General features: G+C 57.7%; 1 protein-coding gene across 3 annotated transcripts; it reads right to left on the bottom strand.

The window, feature by feature from the left end:
* Positions 1 to 1920: 1920 nt before the first annotated feature.
* Positions 1921 to 20232, bottom strand: LOC139263074 (E3 ubiquitin/ISG15 ligase TRIM25-like). 3 transcript variants are annotated; one of them, XM_070878612.1, is made up of 7 exons: positions 19573 to 20230; positions 18651 to 18746; positions 16381 to 16611; positions 16147 to 16169; positions 3836 to 3969; positions 3192 to 3326; positions 1930 to 3042 (listed from the first exon to the last, which is right to left on the bottom strand). In XM_070878612.1, the coding sequence occupies exons 1-7, from the start codon at positions 20131 to 20133 to the stop codon at positions 2522 to 2524; spliced, it is 1701 nt and encodes a 566-aa protein (XP_070734713.1). In that variant the 5' UTR covers positions 20134 to 20230; the 3' UTR covers positions 1930 to 2521. The 3 variants fall into 3 exon arrangements, with proteins under 3 accessions (XP_070734715.1, XP_070734714.1, XP_070734713.1); XM_070878614.1 differs by lacking the exon at positions 3192 to 3326 and having other exon boundaries at positions 1921 to 3042; positions 19573 to 20232; XM_070878613.1 differs by lacking the exon at positions 18651 to 18746 and having other exon boundaries at positions 1925 to 3042; positions 19573 to 20231.
* Positions 20233 to 20456: the final 224 nt, after the last annotated feature.

Raw genomic sequence — 20456 nt, forward strand, 5'->3', positions numbered from 1 at the left:
TCCCTTTCTTTCACTCTCACTACGTGAGGGTCCACGTGTTTCAAAGTATTACCTCATCCAATTAGTCGCAGTAACTCCAGTTTTAACAAGAATAACTTCCCATAACTTGACTCACTCCCGGATTTTCCAAATCTGTGGCAGGTGCCTTTTCAAGGCTGGAACTAACAGAGAGTTTTGTGGCCTCTCCTTATCAGTGAAAACTCTGTCGGACTGGAATCCCTTTCACTGACTGAACATTGCTCACAGAAACTCCCTGAAACCACAAGTTAATATGGAGAATATAACTGTGATTGATGCAGTCCTGCCTGTCACTAGTATAATTCACGACTGATATTAACGCAGATGTGCTCATCACTATTGTGATTCATCACAGAGATTAAAACCACTACAATTATAGAACTAAAGTACTAAAATTCTACAACTGAAGGGGACAATCAATTGTAACTCTAGGAATTGCAGCAAAATGACCAAAAGCAGCTGTGTTTAGCGTCAGTGACAGACCCTTACAGAGAAAAGCACAAAGACCCCACGGATCCTTAAAAGCAGCAAGGCACCGAGCTCCTGACATCATCAGAGGGGGACCCGGGTATAACATCATCGGAGGGAGGGACCCGAACGTGACATCATCAGATAGCACCGGAAATGGCGTCATTGGGGGTGGGACCCGACTTGAAACTCTTTTAGAGTCTACCTGCAAAACATAAAACATGTATCCGTGCCACCCGACCTGGATGACACACCAGACATTTACAAGGCCCTTTTTTTTTCTTTTTTTTTTTGGGCACTAAAATCAAATTTTTCCCTTTTTCCAGTGCCCCCTATAAAAGGAGAGGGGGACACTAAAAGCACCGGCAATTAAAACAAAATAAACTTTAAAACGTAAAATCAAATTAAAATTTGGTTGCCGGGCGTGATGATGCACTCCAGTCCCTCCGGTGCCCACCTCTCGCGGAAGGCCGCGAGCGTACCGGTGGACACCGCGTACTCCATCTCCAAGGACACCCTGGCGCGGATGTACGCGCGGAAGAGAGGCAGGCAGTCAGGTTGAACGACCCCCTCGACCGCCCGCTGCCTGGACCGGCTGATAGCACCCTTGGCCGTGCCCAGGAACAATCCTACGAGGAGGCCCTCGGACCTACCCGCTCCCCTCCGCACAGGGTGCCCAAAGATCAGGAGAGTGGGACTGAAGTGCAGCCAGAATTTCAGGAGCAGCCCCTTCAAATAATGGAACAGGGGCTGCAACCTTGTGCACTCAATAAAAACATGGAACACGGACTCCTCCAGACCGCAGAAATTGCAGGTGGCCTGGGAGTCCGTGAACCGGCTTAAAAATTTGATGCACGGCACTGCTCCGTGCACCACCCTCCAGGCCAAGTCCCCGATGAATAGTGGGAGGACCCCTGCGTAGAGTGCCCTCCATCGGGGACCCCCGCCTCCTCCGGACGGCAAGATGGTACGCCATGGCGTGTCCGGACGGCCGGCGAGGATGGCAAAGTTGAGGGTGTGCAGGAGCAGCCCGTACAGGAAACCCCTCCGCGCGGAACTGAAAGGCACGGAGGGGATTTCCCCGAGGCGGCTCAAGTTGTGAGGCGCCGGCCCCCGAGGGAGGTTCCGGGGTTTGGCGCCGATGAGGAATTCCGTCCGGACGGGGGTCAGTTCGGACGGGATCTCCCCACGTGCTTGAGCCTCCTCGATGCACCTAACGGAGTCAGGGCCCAGAGCTGTTTTTAGCGACTCGATGGCATCGGCCGCGTGGCGGACGTTGGCAGAGTTTAGGCGCCGCGCCAGCGTGTCTGGCGCCATCCAGCCCGCTCCTCCGCCATCGAGCAGGTCCCTGACCCTGGTCACCTCACCAGCCACAGCCCTCTCTTCCGACCGCCACATGAAACCTCGGCCGTGGAGGTACGGATTCCCGAGCAGCGGCTCCTGCAGGACGGCCGCCACTCCAGCCGGCGGAGAGCTGCGCTTGGTGGAGACTTTGTTCCAGACCCTGATGAGGTCCCTGTAAAAGACAGGCAGCTCCCGGAGGGCGGTCCTGGCACCCCCCAAGTTCACAAACAGGAGCTGCGTGTCATAATTGAGGTCGAGCTGCTGGCGGAAGAAATACGTCGCCAGAGCGCACCACCTAGGAGGGGGCTCGACGTAAAGGTATCTCTGCAGGGTCTGAAGACGGAAAGTCGCGAGCTGGGACCCGACTTGAAAGCATCGGAGTTGCAGACCCGGAAATGACATCATAGAGGGGCAAGGCTGGAAGTGACATCGTCAGAGGGACAGACCCGGAAGTGACATGCCAAAGGGGAACAGGAAATGACAGCATTCCAACCCACCTCTACCGACCTAGAAGTGACATCATCAGAGCCATAGTTCTGGAAATGACATAATCTGTGACCCCAACCCGGAAATGACCCGTTGAGGAGGGCCACCCGAAACCGGAAGTGATATCGCAGTATCCCCGAAACCGGAAGTGACATCGCGGTATTCCCGAGACTGGAAGTGACTCACCGAGTCTCCGATACCAGGATTAATTTAACAGTTTTAGGGATTTGTTTCCACAATAAAATGCTGGAAACACGGGTTCAGTGAATGTGGTGTGAAATGTGTGTAAATGTGTCAGTGAGTCAGTGACCTGGTGAAATGACACAGTCCCAGCCTCGTAGTCCAACTGAACCCGGATCCTGCTCCCAGACCCGAACCCTCGGAGTCGAGTGTCCCAGGAATTGTGCCGGGCCCTGAGAGAAACACCACCATAATATAAACCCCAGGATTTACTGCTGCCCCCAAGGTAAAACCCTCCCCCCTCCCTCTCTACACTCCCACACACAATCCCTATTCCCCAGCGATTCCCATCAGTCTCCACATCCCAGGAATGGGATCCTGAGGAGAAGCTCTGGGAGCAGAGGACTTGGGGTTGGTCTTTAAACCTCTCTGGGTGAGGTGGGTAGGGCTGTTTCTGTCCAGTCCGTGTTACTGATCTCAGATCATCAGACAGAACCAAGTCCCAGTTTGCTGTCTTTGGATCCAGGCCCATCGGTGAGCTTTGCCCTGGAGAGGAGAGAAGAGATTGGTCAGACAGGGTTATTCCACTCAGATCAATGATTGACAGCTGCAGGGTCGGAGTGTCAGTATTTCCCAGACAGTGCCAGCCCCATATTACCAGTCAGTGTGATCCCCGTTTCAGATTATAAACACACCTTGGGATATTCCCGTTCTCCCTCTGATCCCAGTCGACTGCTTGATGGCGATCAATGGGACAGGGGCTGCCCCAGAGGAGCTGTGTGGGGGAGGAGTTACAGTCGATGGGCCCCTGTATTCGGTGGAAGCTGGCCCTGTAAACAAAGCACATGGTGATTGGGAATTGTGACACAGCGAGGTCCCACCTCCTTCATATTACTCGATGGGGGGGTTATATATTCCATACTTATATATTCCTACATTACAACAGTGACTACACTTCAAAATAGAACTCCATTGTCTGTAAAGCACTTTGGGATTCCTGAGGTTCTGACAGGTGCTATATAAATGCAAGTCTTTCTATCTCTTACTAAATTCTTTAATAATACTGACAGCCATTGAGGGTCGGTGTCCCTTTAAGGGCCACTCTGATTGGCAGTGTGTAACCCCGCCCCTACCTGGCCCACGGTGGGTGAAGCTCTGGCCCATTACAGTGAGGAATGTTTAAAGCAGGTGTCACTGGGGACTGAGGATTAATCTCAGGCTCCTGATCCACAGACACAGGGAGCTGATATTAAAGTTCGGGATATTCCCAGCTGTCTGAACACAACTAACCCCACCTGCTCTCAGTGCCTTATATTGGAGAAAAGCTGCACCATCTTACTGATGATTCCCAGTATGTCTGAGTGGTACTTTTCCCATCCATTCAGCCTCTCCTGGATAAGTTGCGATATATTGGACAGGTTCAGGGCGAGCGCTGGAACATCTGGGTCTATGACTCTCTGAGTCTCCATCACTCTGGAATGAAAGAGGAGAGAAAATGTTTTTATCAGTGGGACATCTCAGATCAGAAACCCAAAGGGGATCGAGTGATCAGTGCAACAAGCTGCCCCCCTTCTAATGCTCGGACTGACACCCCGCAGCAACCCATCCGGAAAATGGCAGAATCCCGGGATTTGCCGTCTCCCTACATTCACACTGATCTCCACACGTGCAGTGGGATCCTGGTTTGCTGCCACTTCAGCTCAGTTTGTGATTTTCAAAGCTGTCTGTGTTCAGTCCAGTTTCTCTGTACTGGAGCCTCATCTTTCCATTATTGATCATTATTATTATCCCGAGGGTCTCCAGTCTGTGCCCCCCCTCTCTGCAGGAACACACTCACTACAATCATGTGAAGTGAGGAGAGGAGAAGGAACGGCCTCCCAGGGACCTGGGGTCAGTGGAATTCCCTCACAGTCGTTTCGATTTTAACCTCGCGCCCCCCGACAGGCGGGAGAGGGTCGCGGCTTAAAAGATCAGAGTGACTATTTCCACCGTGTTGTTTCTGCGCCTGTGTCCTCTGGACTCTGCCCCCGACGCCTTTCGCACAGGCGCAGACTCCTCGGCCCTGGAACCGGAAGTGGGCCCCACAACGAGCACGTTGTGCTGCTGTGCTGCTGATCTTCTGACGGGTCAGTATAGAGGCTGCTGCTCAAACATTTCCTGCCGCTGAAGCCTGGGGCTGGATTTGTTTCCAGCTGTTGCATTATTGGGAACATTTTCGTGGCCTTCTGTAGGAGGAGAAACATCGGCAGTAGTGTGAGAGAGAGATAGCGGGGAGAGAGAGACAGACACGGGGAGTGACAGAGAATGGATGCGGGGGGGGGGAAGAGACATGGGGGGGTTGAGATAGACACACAACATGGGGGTGGGAGAGAGAGACACGGTGGGGGACAGAAACACACGGGGGGGAGTGACAGACACAGGGAGGAAGAGAGAGACACGGGGGAGAGAGAGACAGAAAGAACGGGGGTGAGGGAGAGAGACACGTGAAGGAGGGGAAGATAGACCCTGGGGGGGAGGGGGGAGAGAAAGAGAGGCACTGGGGAGTCGTGCAGCAGGGGAGTGAGACATAGGGTGGGGTGGGGAGGAGATAGAGACACGCGGGGGTAGAGAGAGTCATGGGGGGGAAGATAGAAAAAGGACAGGAGGACAGAGAGAGACAGGGGGGGGGAGAGGAGGGGAGACATGGGGGGGAGGGGGAGACACGAAAGGGAGAAAGACACGGGAGGGAGGGGGAAACGGGGGTGGGAGAGAGAGAGACAAGAGGGAGGGGAGAGAGAGAGACAAGAGGGTGGGAGAGAGAGTGATGGGGTTGGGGGGGAGAGAGAGAAAGGTCGGAGGTACAGAGAGAGACGGGGGGGGGGGGGAGTGTTGAGAGAGAGATGAGGGCGAAGAGGGAGAGAGAAACACGGGCGGGGGGGGGGCGAGAGACACAGTGGGGAGAGAGACAGATAGGACGGGGTACAGAGAGAGACGGGGAGGGGGAGATAGACACGGGGGGGATGGGGGAAGAGAGAGAGGTGGGGGTGGGGGGGGGAGACAGGTGGGGGGGGTGATGGATGAAGAGACATAGGGAGGGAGAGAGCCACAGGGCTGGGAGAGTCATGGGGTGTGGAGAGAGCGACATGGGGGTGGGGGGTTGATAGAGAACGACTTGGTGGCGGGGAAAGAGAGAGAAAGGACGCAGGGGAAGAGAGAGAGAGACACGTGAGGGCAGTCGGGGAGGGAGAGAGACACACACTCAGGGTTGGGGGGAGAGAGCGACACATACACAAGGGAGGACAGGGCGGGAATGGGGGAAGATACACAGAGAGGGGGAACAGGTAGAGAGACACGGGGGCAGAGATAGTCATGAGGGGGGGAGAGAGAGGAAAGACGGTGGGGGGGACGCGACAGGAGAGAGAGACATGTGGGTGGTGGGGGGGGAGACTGACACGGGGACAGGGGTTGAGAGAGACGCGGGGGGGTTGGAGAGAGATCGACATAGGGGCAGAGGGGGAGAGAGACATGGGGGTGGGCGACGGAGAGACCTGGGGAAGAGAGAGAGACATGGGGGGGTGCGAGGGATGATTTGGGGGGAGAAAGAGACACGGGTGGGGTGGAGAGAGACATGGGGGCAGGGGTTGAGAGAGATTCGGGGCGGGGGATTGGAGAGAGACACGCACATGGAGGGGGTGGCGTGGGGGGCGAGAGACACGGAGGGGGAAGGAGAGAAAGGATGGGGGGGACAGAGAGGAAAACGGGGGTGGGAGAGAGAATCATGGAGGGGGAGAGAGAGACGGGGGTTGAGAGAGAGAGAGATGGGAGGAAGAGGGAGAGAGTATGTGGAGAGAGAGAAACACGGGGCGGAGGGGGGGGCATGAAAAAGTGCGGGAGGGCAAGAGACACGGGGGAGAGAGAGACACGGGGGGGAGAAAGACACGGGGGGAGAGAGAGAGACACGGTGGGGAGAGAGACACGGGGGGAGAGAGACACAGGGGGAGAGAGACACGGGGGGGGGAGGGAGAGAGACACGGGGGGGGGGGAGAGAGAGAGAGAGGGTAGGGTGGGGTGGGGGGGGGGAGAGAAAGAGAGAGACGGTGGGATGGGAGGAGAGAGAGAGAGAGAGAGAGAGAGAGCAACATGGGGGCAGGGGTTGAGAGAGACACGGATGGGGGAGAGAGACAGAAAGAACGGGGAGGGGGAGAGAGAGACACCTGGAGGAGGGGAAGATAGACCCGGGGGGGGAGGGGGGAGAGAGAGAGAGACACTGGGGGGTCGGGCGACGGGGGAGTGAGACACAGAGCGGGGTGGGGAGGAGATAGAGACACGGAGGGGGGGGGGGGTGGAGAGAGACATGGCCGGGGGGGGGGAGGGAGTCATGGGGGAAGATAGAAAAAGGACGGGGGGACAGAGAGAGACGGGGGGAGGGGAGACAGGTTGTGGTGAGAGAGAGACACGGGGGTGGGTGAGAAAGCCATGGGAGGGAGGGGGAAATGGGGGTGGGAGAGAGAGTCATGGGGTGGGGGGGAGAGAGAGAAAGATCGGAGGGACAGAGAGACAGGGGGAGATGAGAGAGAGAGACACGGGGCGGAGAGAGAGAGACGGTGGGATAGGGGGAGAGAGTGACATAGTGGTAGGGGTTGAGAGAGACAAGAGGGAGGGAGAGAAAGACATGAGGAGGAAGAGAGAGACATGGGGGTGGGAGAGAGAGTGATGGGGTGGGGGGAGAGAGAGAAAGGTCGGGGGGGCAGAGAGAGACAGAGTGGGTTGAGAGAGAGATAGACACGGGGGAGGGGAGAGAGATGGGGGCGAAGAGGGACAGAGGGAGAGAGAGACACGGGGGAGAGAGAGAGACACGGGGGAGAGAGAGAGACACGGTGGGGAGAGAGAGAGACACTGTGGGGGAGAGAGAGACACGGGGGAGAGAGAGAGACACGGGGGTGGGCGAGAGACACGGTGGGGAGAGAGAGAGACACGGGGGAGAGAGAGAGAGACGGTGGGGTGGGGAGAGAGGGAGAGTGACATGGGGGCAGTGGTTGACAGAGACACTGGAGGGGAGAGAGAGAGAGAGAGGGAGACACTGGGGGGTCGGGCGGTGGGGTAGCGAGACACGGGGTGTGGGGGGGAGGAGATAGAGACACGGCGGGGGAGGGAGGGTTGAGAGAGACACGGTGGGGGAGAGAGACAGAAAGGATGGGAAGGGACAGAGAGAGACGGGGGAGGGGGAGAGACACAGAGGGAGAGAGACACAGTGGGAGGGGGGAAGAGAGAGAGAGAGAGACGGGGGTGGGGGTGGGGGAGAGAGAGAGAGACACTGGGGGGTCAGGCGGCAGGGGGAACGAGACACAGGGCGGGGGGGAGGAGATAGAGACACGGAGGGGGGGGGGGGGGGTGGAGAGAGACATGGCCGGGGGGGGAGGGAGAGAGTGTAATGGGTGGGGGGGGAAGATAGAAAAGGGGACGGGGGGACAGAGAGAGAAAGACGGGAGAGAGAGAGGCACGGGGTGGGAGAGCGACATGGGAGGGAAAGAGAATCATGGGGGCGGGCAGAGAGAGACACACGTGGGAGGGGGGAGAGAGAGAGAGACAAGCGGGGGGAGACTCGGGGAGGACAGAGACGGGGAGAGAGAAAGAGACACGGACGGGCAGAGGGGAGAGAGACATGGGGGAGGGGGAGAGAGACACGGGGGGAGGTGAGAGACACTGGAGGAGAGATAGCGATACGGGGGGGAGAGACAGGTGGAGGGGAGGGGTGGGGGCGGAGGAAGAGACATGGGGGGGAGAGAGCCACGGGGATGTGTGTGTCATGGGGTGGGGAGTGACATGAGGGCTGGGGGTGATAGAGAACGATTTGGTGGCGGGGAAAGAAAGAGAAAGGACGGGGGAAGAGAGAGAGAGAGAGACACGTGAGGGTGGTCGGGGGAGGGGAGAGACAGACTCAGGGAGGGGGTGAGACACACTTGGGGAGGGGAAGAGGGAGCGACGGCGGGGGAGAGAGACACGGGGGAGAGAGAGAGATGGGGGGGGGAGAGAAAGAGAGCGAGACACACACAGGTGAGGGGCGTGGCGGGTGGGGAAAGATACACAGAGAGGGGGAAGAGGTAGGGAGACATGGGGGGGGGGAGAGAGAGAAAAGATGGGGGTGAGGTGGGGCAAGAGACACTCGAGGGGAGAGAGAGACAAGGCGGGGGGAGAGACTGGACACGGGGGCAGGGGTTGAGAGAGATACGGGGGGGATGGAGAGAGATCAACTTGGGGGCAGAGAGACACGGGAGGAAGAGAGGGACGCGGGGGGGGGGGGCGCAGAGAGAGAGATGCAGGAGAGGGGGGAGAGAGAGATGCAGGGGGGTAGATATTCACGGGAGTGGGGGAAGAGAGAGACACGGGGTGGGCAGAGAGACACGGGGTGGGCAGAGAGACACAGGAGCGGGGAGGGAGATATGGGAGTGGGGAGAGAGACACATGGGAGCGGGGGGAGAGAGATACATGGGGGGTGTTAGAGAGATACGGCGGGGAGAGTCATGGGGGGAAGAGAGAGACATGGGCGGTTAGGGGTGACAGCTAGAGGCAAACGGGGGGAAAGAAAGACACGGGGGCAGAGGGTGAGGCAGACACGGGGGCAGGGGGAGAGAGAGAGACATGGGGGCAGAGGGGGAGAGAGAGATATGTTGGCGGGGATAGAGAGAGACACACACTCAGGGTGGGGTGGGGGGATGTACGAGGCTTGGGGAGGAAGAGGGAGACATGTGGGGGTGAAATAGAATGACATGGGGGAGGGGAGAGAGAGACACACACTCGGGGCAGAGGAGATGGGAGGGATGTCGGTGGGGGGGGGAGACTGAGAGAGACACGAGGCGGGAGAGAGAGATGGGGGGAACAGAGAGACACTGGGAAGGGGAAAGAGAGACACGGGGGGCATGGAGAGAGGCACGGGGGGGAGCGCAAGACATGGGGGGGAGCGCGAGACACGGGGGGCATGGAGAGAGACACGGGGGGAGCGCGAGACACGGAGGCATGGAGAGAGACATGGCGGCGGGGAGCGCGAAACACGGGAGGGGGTGGGGAGAAAGACACGGGCATGGAGAGAGACGGGGGTGGGGGGAAGAGACATGGGGAGAGAGATACAAGTGCGGGGAAAGAGACACGTGGAGGGGGAAGAGGAAGAGAGGCACGGGGCAGAGATCGTCATGGGGTGGGGAGAGAGACGGTTGGGGCGGAGGGGGGAGGGACTGACATCGGGGCAGGGGTTGAGAGAGACGCGGGCGGTTGTAGAGAGACCGACATGGAGGCAGAGGGTGAGAGATGCGGGGGTAGGAGAGGGAGAGACCTGGGGAAGAGTGAGAAGTGCGGGGGGGGGCGGGGAGAGAAACATGGGGGGGAGGAGAGAGATGGGTGGGGGGGAGGAGAGAGAGAGAGAGAGACAGACAGTGGCGGGGGGCGAGAGGTGGGTGGGGGGGAGAGAGACACAGTGGGGGGGGGGAGAGAGACAGCATGGATGGGGAGCGAAAGACATGGGGGAGAGGGGAGACAGACACGGGGGAGGGGGAGAGAGACATACACATGGAGGGGGTGGTGAGGGGGGGCGAGAGACATGGAGGGGGGAAGAGAAAAAAGGACGGGGGGACAGAGAGAGAGAGAGACGAGGGAGGGAGAGGGGGAAACGGGGGTGGGAGAGAGAATCAGGGAGGTGGGGGGGGAGAGAGAGTGATGGGGAGGAGGAAGAGAGATGGGGGGGCGGGAGAGAGACATAAGGGCAGGGGTTGAGAGAGACATGGGGGGGAGAGAGAGAGAGAGACAAGAGGGAGGGGGAGAGAGACATGGGGGGGGATGGGGAGATGGACCCGGGGGTGGAGGGGGGGAAGGGGAGATAGACACGGGGCGGGGGAGGTGAGAGACACGGGAGGAGAGATAGAGATACGGGGGAGGAGAGACAGGTGGGGGGGGAAGGGCGGAGGAAAAGACATGGAGGGGGGAGAGAGCCATGGGACTGGGAGAGTCTTGGGCTGGGGAGAGAGCGACATGGGGGCGGGGGGGGGTGATAGAGAACGACTTGGTGGCGGGGAAAGAGAGAGAAAGGACGGGGGAAGAGAGAGAGAGACACACATGAGGGTGGTCGGGGGGAGAGAGAGACACACTCAGAGTGGGGGGGGGGGAGACACGCACTCGGGGAGGGGGGGAGAGAGAGAGACACGGGTGGGGAGAGAGAGAGACACACACAGGGGAGGGGGAGAGGGAGATACACACTCGGGTAGGGGGTGAGGGGGAAAGACACACTCGGGGAGGGGGTGGGGGGAAGCGGGAGAGGCGGTGGGAGATGGAGACATGGGGGAGAGAGAGAGCGGAAGAGAGAGACATACACGGGGAGGGGCGTGACGGGGGGAAAGATACACAGAGAGGGGGAAGAGGTAGAGAGACACGGGGGCAGAGATAGTCATGGGGGTGGAGAGAGAAAAAGGACAGAGGGGGGAGGTGGGACAAGAGACACGCGAGGGGAGAGACATGGCAGTGGGAGAGACTGACACAGGGGGGGGATGGAGAGAGATCGACATGGGGGCAGAGGGGGAGAGAGAGACACGGGGGGGCGGCGGGAGAGAGACAAGGCGGGTAGAGAGAGACACAGGGTTGAGAGAGAGACACGGTGGCGGTGAGAGACACGGGGAGAGGCACGGTGGGGGGCGGGGGGGAGAGAGACATTGGTGGGGGAGAAAGACACGGTGGGGGGCGGGGGAGAGAGGCATGGAGTGGAAGAGAGAGTCATGGAGGGGGGAGAGAGATTGACATGGGGGCAGAGGTTGAGGGAGACACGGGGGCAGGGGGAGAGAGACACGAGGGAGGGAGAGAGAGAGACGGGGGAGGGTGAGAGATCGACATGGGGCAGAGGGCGAGAGAGAGTGACATGTTGGCGGGGATAAAGAGAGACACACACTCGGTGTGGTGGGGGGCGGGGGGAGAGAGACATGGAGTGGGAGAGAGAGTCATGGGGGGGGAGAGAGTCATGGGGGGGGGAAGAGAGACACAGGGCGGGTGGGGGGGACAGCTAGAGGCAAGGGGAGGAGAGAAGGACACGGGGGCAGGGGGCGAGAGACACGAGGGAGGGGGAGAGAGAGAGACATGGGGGAGGGAGAGAGATTGACATGGGGGGCAGAGGGGGAGAGAGAGTGACATGTTGGCGGGGATAGAGAGAGACACACACTTGGTGTGGAGGTGGGGGGGCGCATAGGAGGCTTGGGAGAGACACGGTGGGGTGAAATAGAATGACATAGGGGAGGGGCGTAAGAGAGACACACAGGGGAGGGGGAGAGAGAGATACACACTCGGGGTAAGGGAGAGGGAGGGGCAGTGGTGGGGGGGGAGACAGAGAGAGACACGAGGAGGGAGAGAGAGAGACCGGGGGGCGGGGGGGGGGAACAGAGAGACACAGGGGTTGGGGAGAGATAGACACGGGGGCGGGGGAGCGCGAGACACGAGGGGCGTGGAGATAGACACGGGGGGGAGCGCGAAACTCGGGGGGGCGTGGAGATAGACACGGGGGGAGTGTGAAACATGGCGGTGGTGGGGAGATAGACACAGCGGGGAGAGAGAGAGACAAGTGGGGGAGAAACATGGAGAGAGAGACACGGGGGGTGGGGATTGGAGAGAGACACGGTGGAGAGAGAGACACACACACATGGAGGGGGGGAGGGGGGCGAGAGACACGGAGTAGGGAGGAGAGAAAGGACAGAGAGAGAGACGAGGGAGGAGAGGGAACTGGGGGTGGGAGAGAGAATCATGGAGGCGGGGGGAGACAAGGAGGGTTGAGAGAGACACACGAGGGAGGAGAGAGAGAGATGGGAGGAATTGGGACCGAGGGAAAGAGCCACGTGGTGAGAGAGAAACACGGGGCAGGGGAGGGGGCAAGAGACACGGTGGGGGAGAGAGGCTCATGGGAGGGAGTGACAGACACGGGGGAGGGGGGAGAGAGAGAAACACTGGGGGGTCGGGCGATGGGGGAGCGAGACACAGGGCGGGGTGGGGAGGAGATGAGACACGCGGGGGTGGGGAGAGACAAGGGGGGTAGAGAGAGTCATGGGGGAAGATAGAAAAAGGACGGAGGGACAGAGAGAGACGGGGGGAGGGGAAACGGTTTGTGGGGGGTGGGGGGTGGAGAGAGAGACACGGGGGTGGGGGAGGGGGAAAGGGGGTGGGAGAGAGAGTCATGGGGTGGGGGGGAGAGAGAGAGAAAGGTCTGGGGGACAGAGAGACGGGGGTGTTGAGAGAGAGAGACATGGGGAGGAGAAAGAGAGAGAGAGAGAGCGAGAGATGGGGGCGAAGAGGGACAGAGGGAGAGAGAAACACGGGGCGGGAGGGGCGAGAGACATGGGGGAGGGAGAGAGCCACGGGGCTGGGAGAGTCATTGGGTGGGGAGAGAGCGACATGGGGGCAGGGGGGTTATAGAGAACGACTTGGTGGCGGGGAAAGAGAGAGAAATGACGGAGGGGAAGAGAGAGAGAGAGAGACACGTGAGGGTGGTCGGGTGTGGGAGAGAGACACACACTCAGGGAGGGGGAGAGGGAGACACACACTCGGGGAGAGGGGTGGAGAGTGAGAGACACACACTCGGGAAGGGGGGAGGGGGAGGCACACACTCAGGGAGGGGGGAGAGGGAGACACACACTCGGGGAGGGGGGAGAGGGAGACACACACTCGGGGAGGGGGAGAGGGAGAGGGAGAGACGGCGGGGGAGAGAGACACGGGGGGAAAGATAGAGAGACACACAGGGAGGGGAGTAGCGGGGGGGAAAGATAGACCGAGAGGGGGAAGAGGTAGAGAGACACGGGCAGAGATAGTCATTGGGGAGGAGGAAGAGAAAAGGTGGCGGGGGGTGAGGTGGGGCGAGGGACTCGCGAGTGGAGAGACTGACACAGGGGCAGGGGTTGGAGAGAGATCGACATGGGGGCAGAGAGAGAGAGAGACGCGGGGAGGGTGGAGAGAGAGACACGGTGGGTGGGGAAAGAGAGACACGGTGGGTGGGGAGAGACATGCGGAGGGGAGAGAGAGACACGGGGAGGGTGGAGAGAGAGACATGGGGAGGAGAGAGAGAGACACGGTGGGTGGGGAGAGAGAGACATGGGGAGGAGAGAGAGAGACACGGGGGAGTGGGAGGAGAGAGACACATGGGAATGTTAGAGAGATATGGCGGGGAGAGTCATCGGGGGGAAATAGAGAGACACGGGGGGTTGAGGGGGGGGTAACAGCTAGAGGCAAAGGGGGCGCGGGAGAAAGACACGGGGGCAGGGGGAGTGAGACACCGGGAGGGGGAGAGAGAGTGACATGTTGGCGGGGATAGAGAGAGACACACACTCGGGGTGGTGGGGGGAGGTGATGGGAGGCTTGAGGAGAAAGAGAGAGACATGGGGGGGTGAAATAGAACGACATGGGGGAGGGGGAGAGAGAGACACACAGGGGAGGGGGAGAGAGAGACACACACTCGGGGCAGGGGAGAGGGAGGGATGGCGAGGGGACGGTGGGGGGGAACAGAGAGAGACACGAGGGGGGAGAGAGAGAGAGAGAGAGACACACACACACGGGGAGGGGCATGGCGATGGGGGAGAGATACACAGAGAGGGGGAAGAGGAAGAGAGACACGGAGCAGAGATAGTCATGGGGCGGGAGAGAGAGAAAGAACGGGGGGACAGAGGGAGACGGGGAGTGGGGGGGGAGAGAGAGAGAGACACGGAGTGGGGGGGGGAAGAGAGAGAGACATGGTGGGGAGGGAGAGACTGACACGGGGGCAGGGGTTGAGAGAGACGCGGTGGGGTTGTAGAGCGATCAACATGGGGCAGAGGGGGAGAGAGACACGGGGGTATGAGAGAGAGAGACCTGGGGAAGAGAGAGAGATGCTGGGGAGGGGGGAGAGAGAGACACGGGGGGGGGGTGCGGAGGGGGCTGCTGAGATGGGTGGCGGGGAGAGAGAGACACGGGGAGGGGAGAGAGAGACGGAGGGGGAGAGAGACACGGAGGGGGGGGAGAGAGACGGAGGGGGAGAGAGAGAGACACGGGGTGGTGGTGGGGAGAGAGAGAGACACGGGGTGGTGGTGGGGAGAGAGAGAGACACGGGGTGGTGGAGGGTGAGAAGGACACACACATGGCGGGTGAGAGAGAAGAGGGAGAGAGGCATGGTGAGAAAGGGAGAAAAAGGGCGGGGGAGAGTGACACAGGGAAAGAGAGAGAGAGACACAGTTGGGGGGGAAAGAGAGCGACATGGGGAGGAAGAGAGAGATACGGGGGGACAGAGAGACACGGGGGGGGGCGGAGAAAGACATGGGGGGTAGAGAGAGACACGGGGAGGGGATGATTGAGAGACGGGGGAGAGAGACACGGGGGTGGGAGAGAGAGAGACACGGTGGGGGTGGGGGGGGGCAGCTAGAGACAGGGGGTGGAGAAAGATGGGGGGCAGAGGTTGAGAGCGACATGGGGGAGGAGGGTAGGAACACATGGGGGGGAGGGAGAGACGTTGGTGGAGTAGAGAGACACGGGGGGCAGGGGGAGAGGGAGCGACATGGCAGGGTGAGACAGAGACACACGGTGAGGAAAGAGAGCCACATGGCGGCAGGGGGGAGAGAGAGACGGGGGAGAGAGAGAGACGGGGGGGGCGGGGGAGAGAGAGATGGGGGGGGGAGAGAGACGGGGTGGGGGGGAGAGAGACACGGGGGGCGGGGGAGAGAGAGACGGGGGGGTAGTGGGGAGAGAGAGACACAGTGAATGTTTTATCAGTGGGGACATTTCACATCAGAAACCCAAAGGGGATCGAGTGATCAGTGCAACAAGCTGCCCCTCTTCTAATGCTCGTACTGACACCCCGCAGCAACCCATCTGGAAAATGGCAGAATCCCGGGATTTGCCGTCTCCCTGCATTCACATTGATCTCCACACGTGCAGTGGGATCCTGGTTTGCTGACACTTCAGCTCAGTTTGTGATTTTCAAAGCCGTCTGTGTTCAGTCCAGTTTCTCTGTACTGGAGCCTTATCTTTCCATTATTGATCATTATTATTATCCCGAGGGTCTCCAGTCTGTGCCCCCCTCTCTGCAGGAACACACTCACTACAATCATGTGAAGTGAGGAGAGGAGAAGGAACAGCCTCCCAGGGACCTGGGGTGGGTGGGATTCCCTCACTGAGTGTCCAGGGACACTGACATTACTGGGACATCTCAGCACCCACTCATTTCTCGGTTCGTGGATAGAATGAGCCAATCACAACACATTTTACTGTCACCCTGACACTGGGACCTGCCCCTCTCCTCATTCTCCATGGACTGGTTGATAGAACAAGCCAATCACACAGCACTTACTGACCCAATGGAATAAAGCTGTCACTGACACACATGGAGCCTTTAGGAAGCCTCGGTTAGATACAGGTCACTGCAGTTTTCTCTCTCTCTCACTTCCTGTCTAACAGCTTCCTGAGAAGCTCGACACACCGATGGAACAGCCCATGTCACTGCCATTTCCCACAGGCTGCCTGAGCCAAGAACCCCTCAGACCCCAGTTACACATCACTCAATATTCCCACCATTTGAAAGCTCCTTATCTGGGAAGGTTTCCAAGCCGTGATTCTACTTTCACTCTTCTCCCAGATACAGGTGAAGGTTCCCTATCAGCAGCAGGTACTGTGTGACGGAGAGGGACTTACCTGGAAAGGAGCTGCTTCGAGTTCTGTGAATAAAGAGAGGAGATCAAATCAGTCAACGAACAAACCAACACCCAATGGAAGCAAACGGTGAATTTGGGATTGAGAGCAAAGAGTTCAGTGTGTAACAGTAGGTGGGGCCAGTCCCCAACAATCTTCAAACAATTCAGCCCTCACACCAGCCTCACAGAAAGGCCCCATTCCCAAGCCATGGCCCTGTTTATATTGAAGATGTACCTGAAGAAAGGAGAGAGGGTCCCTCTGTAGCAGACTCTGGGTTTCTCCATCTATTAATGTAATCTGTTCTATCCTCTTGTTTAATGCTTCAGAACAGCTTCTAATCTGTGCGAGAGCTCGGAGCCCCTCCTCATCGATCAGTTTCAGTGCATATTCTTCATCTTCTTCCAGCTGTCTCCTCCATTCAGAGAAGCTCTTCGATAGCTTTCCTTTCAGCTCCTTGATTCGTGTCTGAAACCCAAACCAACTCTCATTACAAACGGCCCTTCCACACAGTGTTACCCTGAGCACACGGCACTTTCCAGGGACGGGACAGTTTGTTTAGATCACCACTCGATCACCCGTTAAAGATAGACAAGCAGTGGGGGTGTCTACTGGCAGTGGGGGTGTCTACTGGGAGAGGAAACAGAGTTTAACCAGTGTTACCTTGAGCCTTGAGCCTAAAAGAAGGAGCGCTGTGTTTAGACTGTGTGTGGCACTGCCACCTGGTCCACCCACACCTGGAGTGATGGCTCCAGTTTTGGTGCCCACACCGGGTGAAGGAGATCGAGACTCTGGAGAGGACGGGGCCAGAATGAACGTAGTCTGATGGAGTTTAGTTCTGAGGATCGGCTCCAAGAGGTCGGGTGATTTAGAGAAAGGCAGGCCGAGAGGGACTTGATTGAGGTGTTTAAAATGATGGAGGGATTATTGGACTCACTCGTTGAGTGAGGCACTGGAGATGGATCGGGATGGTAGGACTGGAGGGCCTGTGTATAAAATCCATAGGCACAGAGTTAGGTTAGAGGCCAGAGCCCTCGATCTCTGGACAGACTCCCTGAACATGTGGTGGGTATGGAGTCACTACCACTCTTTAAAAGGGAGCTGGGGAGGAATTTCCCCGAGCTTGTCCTGAATTGGCTGCAGGTGTTTATTCTCTCTCGGTTTGCCTTTCCCAGGTGAGTACATGGTTCGGGGTGGATCAGTGGTGTGTGTGATTGAACCCTGTCTGCATGGGGCAGGCTCGCTGGGGCTAATGGGCTTTTCTTCCTTTTCCTTTCTATGTTCCTATGATAGAGGCTTCAGGGCAAGTCTTCACCTGCCAGCCTCTGGCTGTGTGTGTCTCAGTAAATCCAGTGCCCAAGTGATGTAATAATATTCCCTGGGAGGGGCAGGTAGAGTTAAGCAGCTCCCCTCACATCAAACACACGGGAACTCCGTGTAATCAGTGACTCGGCCCCAAAACAAAAAAAAACAGTTAAATCAAGTGCCCCCGATCTTGGGGACACTCCAAACACTTATCACGGCCCTTTTTATATTTTTTTTGTATTTTGTTGTGGGTTTCTTTGGGCCCTAAAACTGTAAATTTACAAGTGCCCCCTATCAAAGGGGAGAGGGAACCAAAACCCGGCAATTAAAGCAAATTAAACTTGAAAACATATAAAATCAAATTAAAATTTGGTTGCCGGGGGTAATAATGCACTTCAGTCCCTCCGGCGCCCACCTCTCGCGGAAGGCCGCGAGCGTACCGGTGGACACTGCGTGCTCCATCTCCAAGGACACCCTGGCCCGGATGTACGCACGTAAGAGAGGCAGGCAGTCGGGTTGAATGATCCCTTCGACCGCCCGCTGCCTAGACCGGCTGATGGCACCCTTGGCCGTGTCCAGGAGCAGTCCTACGAGGAAGCCCTCGGACCTACCCGCTCCCCTCGGCACAGGGTGCCCAAAGATCAGGAGTGTGGGACTGAAGTGCAGCCAGAAATTGAGGAGCAGCCCCTTTAAATAATGAGACAGGGGCTGCAACCTCGTACATTCAATAAAAATGTGGAACACGGACTCTTCCAGGCCGCAGAAATTGCAGGCGACCTGGGAGCCCGTGAACCCGCTTAAAAATTTATTGCACGGGATTGCTCCGTGCACCACCCTCCAGGCCAAGTCCCCGATAAATAGTGGGAGGACTCCCGCGTAGAGTGCACTCCATCGGGGACCCCCGCCTCCTCCGGACGGCAAGATGTAGCGCCATGGCGTGTCCGGACGGCAGACGAGGATGGCAAAGTTGAGGGTGTGCAGGAGCAGCCCGTACAGGAAACCCCTCCGCGCAGAACTGAAAGGCACGGAGGGGATTTCCCCGAGGCGGCTCAAGTTGTGAGGCGCCGGCTCCCGAGGGAGGTTTCGGGGCTTGACGCATCGGCCCCAACACAACCAGCCTGGTTTGGAAGCCTGTTTCTGTTGTGTTCATTGACTCAGCGGGGAGACAAACCCTTTCTAAATCCAGCTCCACTTTTCCCGACCTTTATTTCAACTTCTGATCTCCCCAAGTCTCGCTGTTTGCTGGAACAATTCTGCTGGACTCCCCGAAGCTTCTCGGTTTCTCTCTCCAATTCTTCCTGTAAAGGTAATTGGAAAACCGTTAAAACGGATTGAAACTGGAATTTAACCGGGAAATGATTGTGTTCCGTGAGTGAGCCCACTGGGGTGGAGTGAAAGTGGTTTGGGGGGGTCTCAGTATCTGGGCCCTGAGCACAAATATTGCCTTCTGTGGCTCTCAGTAATGAGGCGCTCCCTGCCCTGTATAAACTGAGTGACCACACACACACCGGCTTCTTTTCACAATGACACACCGTGTGGTGCATTCTCACACGGACTCAGCTCCTCCATTTCCAGAATCAGCCCAGGGGAAAGGGAGACAGACTCAGACACACCAGCAGTTCTCAAACAGCAATTCCCTCTTGTTGTGAGGAACAGTTTATCTACCCACCCCCTGAGTCTCCCCCCATGGGTGTCCGTCACTCCCCCCACCGGTGATGGTCCTCTCCCTGCTGCTCAGGGGGCAGAATCCCCCAGCATTACCCAGGGCTACAACATGCTCTGCTCTACAGCCCTGTGTCATGGAGTGCCAGTTCTCACAGGTGCCCACACAGTGAATTACTGAGCTCTGCAGTGCCCTCCCCAGGAGGGGTTGAGTGTGGGTGAGGGGCAGTCACCCTGGGCCACTCTCACAGCCCTCCCATGCCCACCCTGTTCTCTCAGACAGACTGTAAGAGAAAGGGGAGGGAGCAAATCTGACGGACATAAAACAAACACCCAGACCCGGGGACAGCAAGAAAACACTGGGCTCAATCAGCACTGTCTGCAATCAGTTCCAATTAATGTTGGTCATTAACAGGAAAACTCTCCCTCGCTGTATTTAATATCAGGTATTGTGTCACTCACCTTAATTGCAGTGTGTGCCTGATCCAAACTCAGCAGTGTGTGGGATTTATGTTTCCCGATTATTGTACAGGAAACACACACACACTCTGCATCATCTTTACAGTAGAACTCTAGGATCTTCTTATGGTCCGGACACTGCCTCTCCGTAAGGTCAAACACAGGCTCGATGAGGGTGTGATCTTTGTAGGCCTTTTTCTGTAAATGTGGCTTTAAATGAAGGGAGCAAAACGATATTTCACATTTCAGACACGTCTTCACAGCTTGAGATGGATTATCATCACAGTATTCACACATGACATGGGCTGGATCAGCAGGAGGCTGTGATCGGTTGTAATTTTCCACGATATTACACAACGTGAAGTTTTTCTCCAGACTGGGCCTGGGGTTGAATTTCCTACGACATTGAGGACACTCAAACCCTGCTGGGCGTGCTGTCTGGGCCCAAACTCCCTCAATACATTTCACACAGAAACTGTGCAGACAAGGTAATCCCACAGGATCCTGGTACACATTGAGACACACAGCACAGGTTAATTCAGCCTCTAAAGCTTCAAGCTCCATTGTTACAGCTCCTGAAGTCGTTTCACGCAGTGTCGGAGAGAGTGAAGAACCAGAGCAGGAAGTAAAATACTGATAAACAAGCAGGGAGTGACAATGTTAGTTTCACTTTCATGACTCACTTTGGCTGAAGATCAACCTTTCAGGCCTGCAGTAGCAGTTCCCAACCACAATCAGAAAAACAAGATTATAATTTTACAATCTGGAGCAGAATACAGCAAGCTGGGCTCAGTAAACACAGACCTAAAACTGATCAGCTCAGACCAGACCCAAAATAGTTTAACACAACATAAGAAATAGAAGCAGGAGCAGGCCATACGGCCCCT

The sequence above is a fragment of the Pristiophorus japonicus genome, chromosome 4, assembly GCF_044704955.1.
Source record: "Pristiophorus japonicus isolate sPriJap1 chromosome 4, sPriJap1.hap1, whole genome shotgun sequence".
Taxonomy (NCBI): Eukaryota; Metazoa; Chordata; class Chondrichthyes; family Pristiophoridae; genus Pristiophorus; species Pristiophorus japonicus.

Bases quoted from the DNA above. Each gene is read 5' to 3' on its own strand.
- LOC139263074 (XM_070878612.1), bottom strand. From the start codon at position 20,133: ATGGAGCTTGAAGCTTTAGAGGCTGAATTAACCTGTGCTGTGTGTCTC. The intron at 18,747-19,572 runs GTGAGTGACACA...TTACCTTTACAG, and splicing joins AGGCACACACTGCAATTAAG to GAAGAATTGGAGAGAGAAAC. The intron at 3,043-3,191 runs GTGTGTTTATAA...TCTCCTCTCCAG, and splicing joins GAGAACGGGAATATCCCAAG to GGCAAAGCTCACCGATGGGC.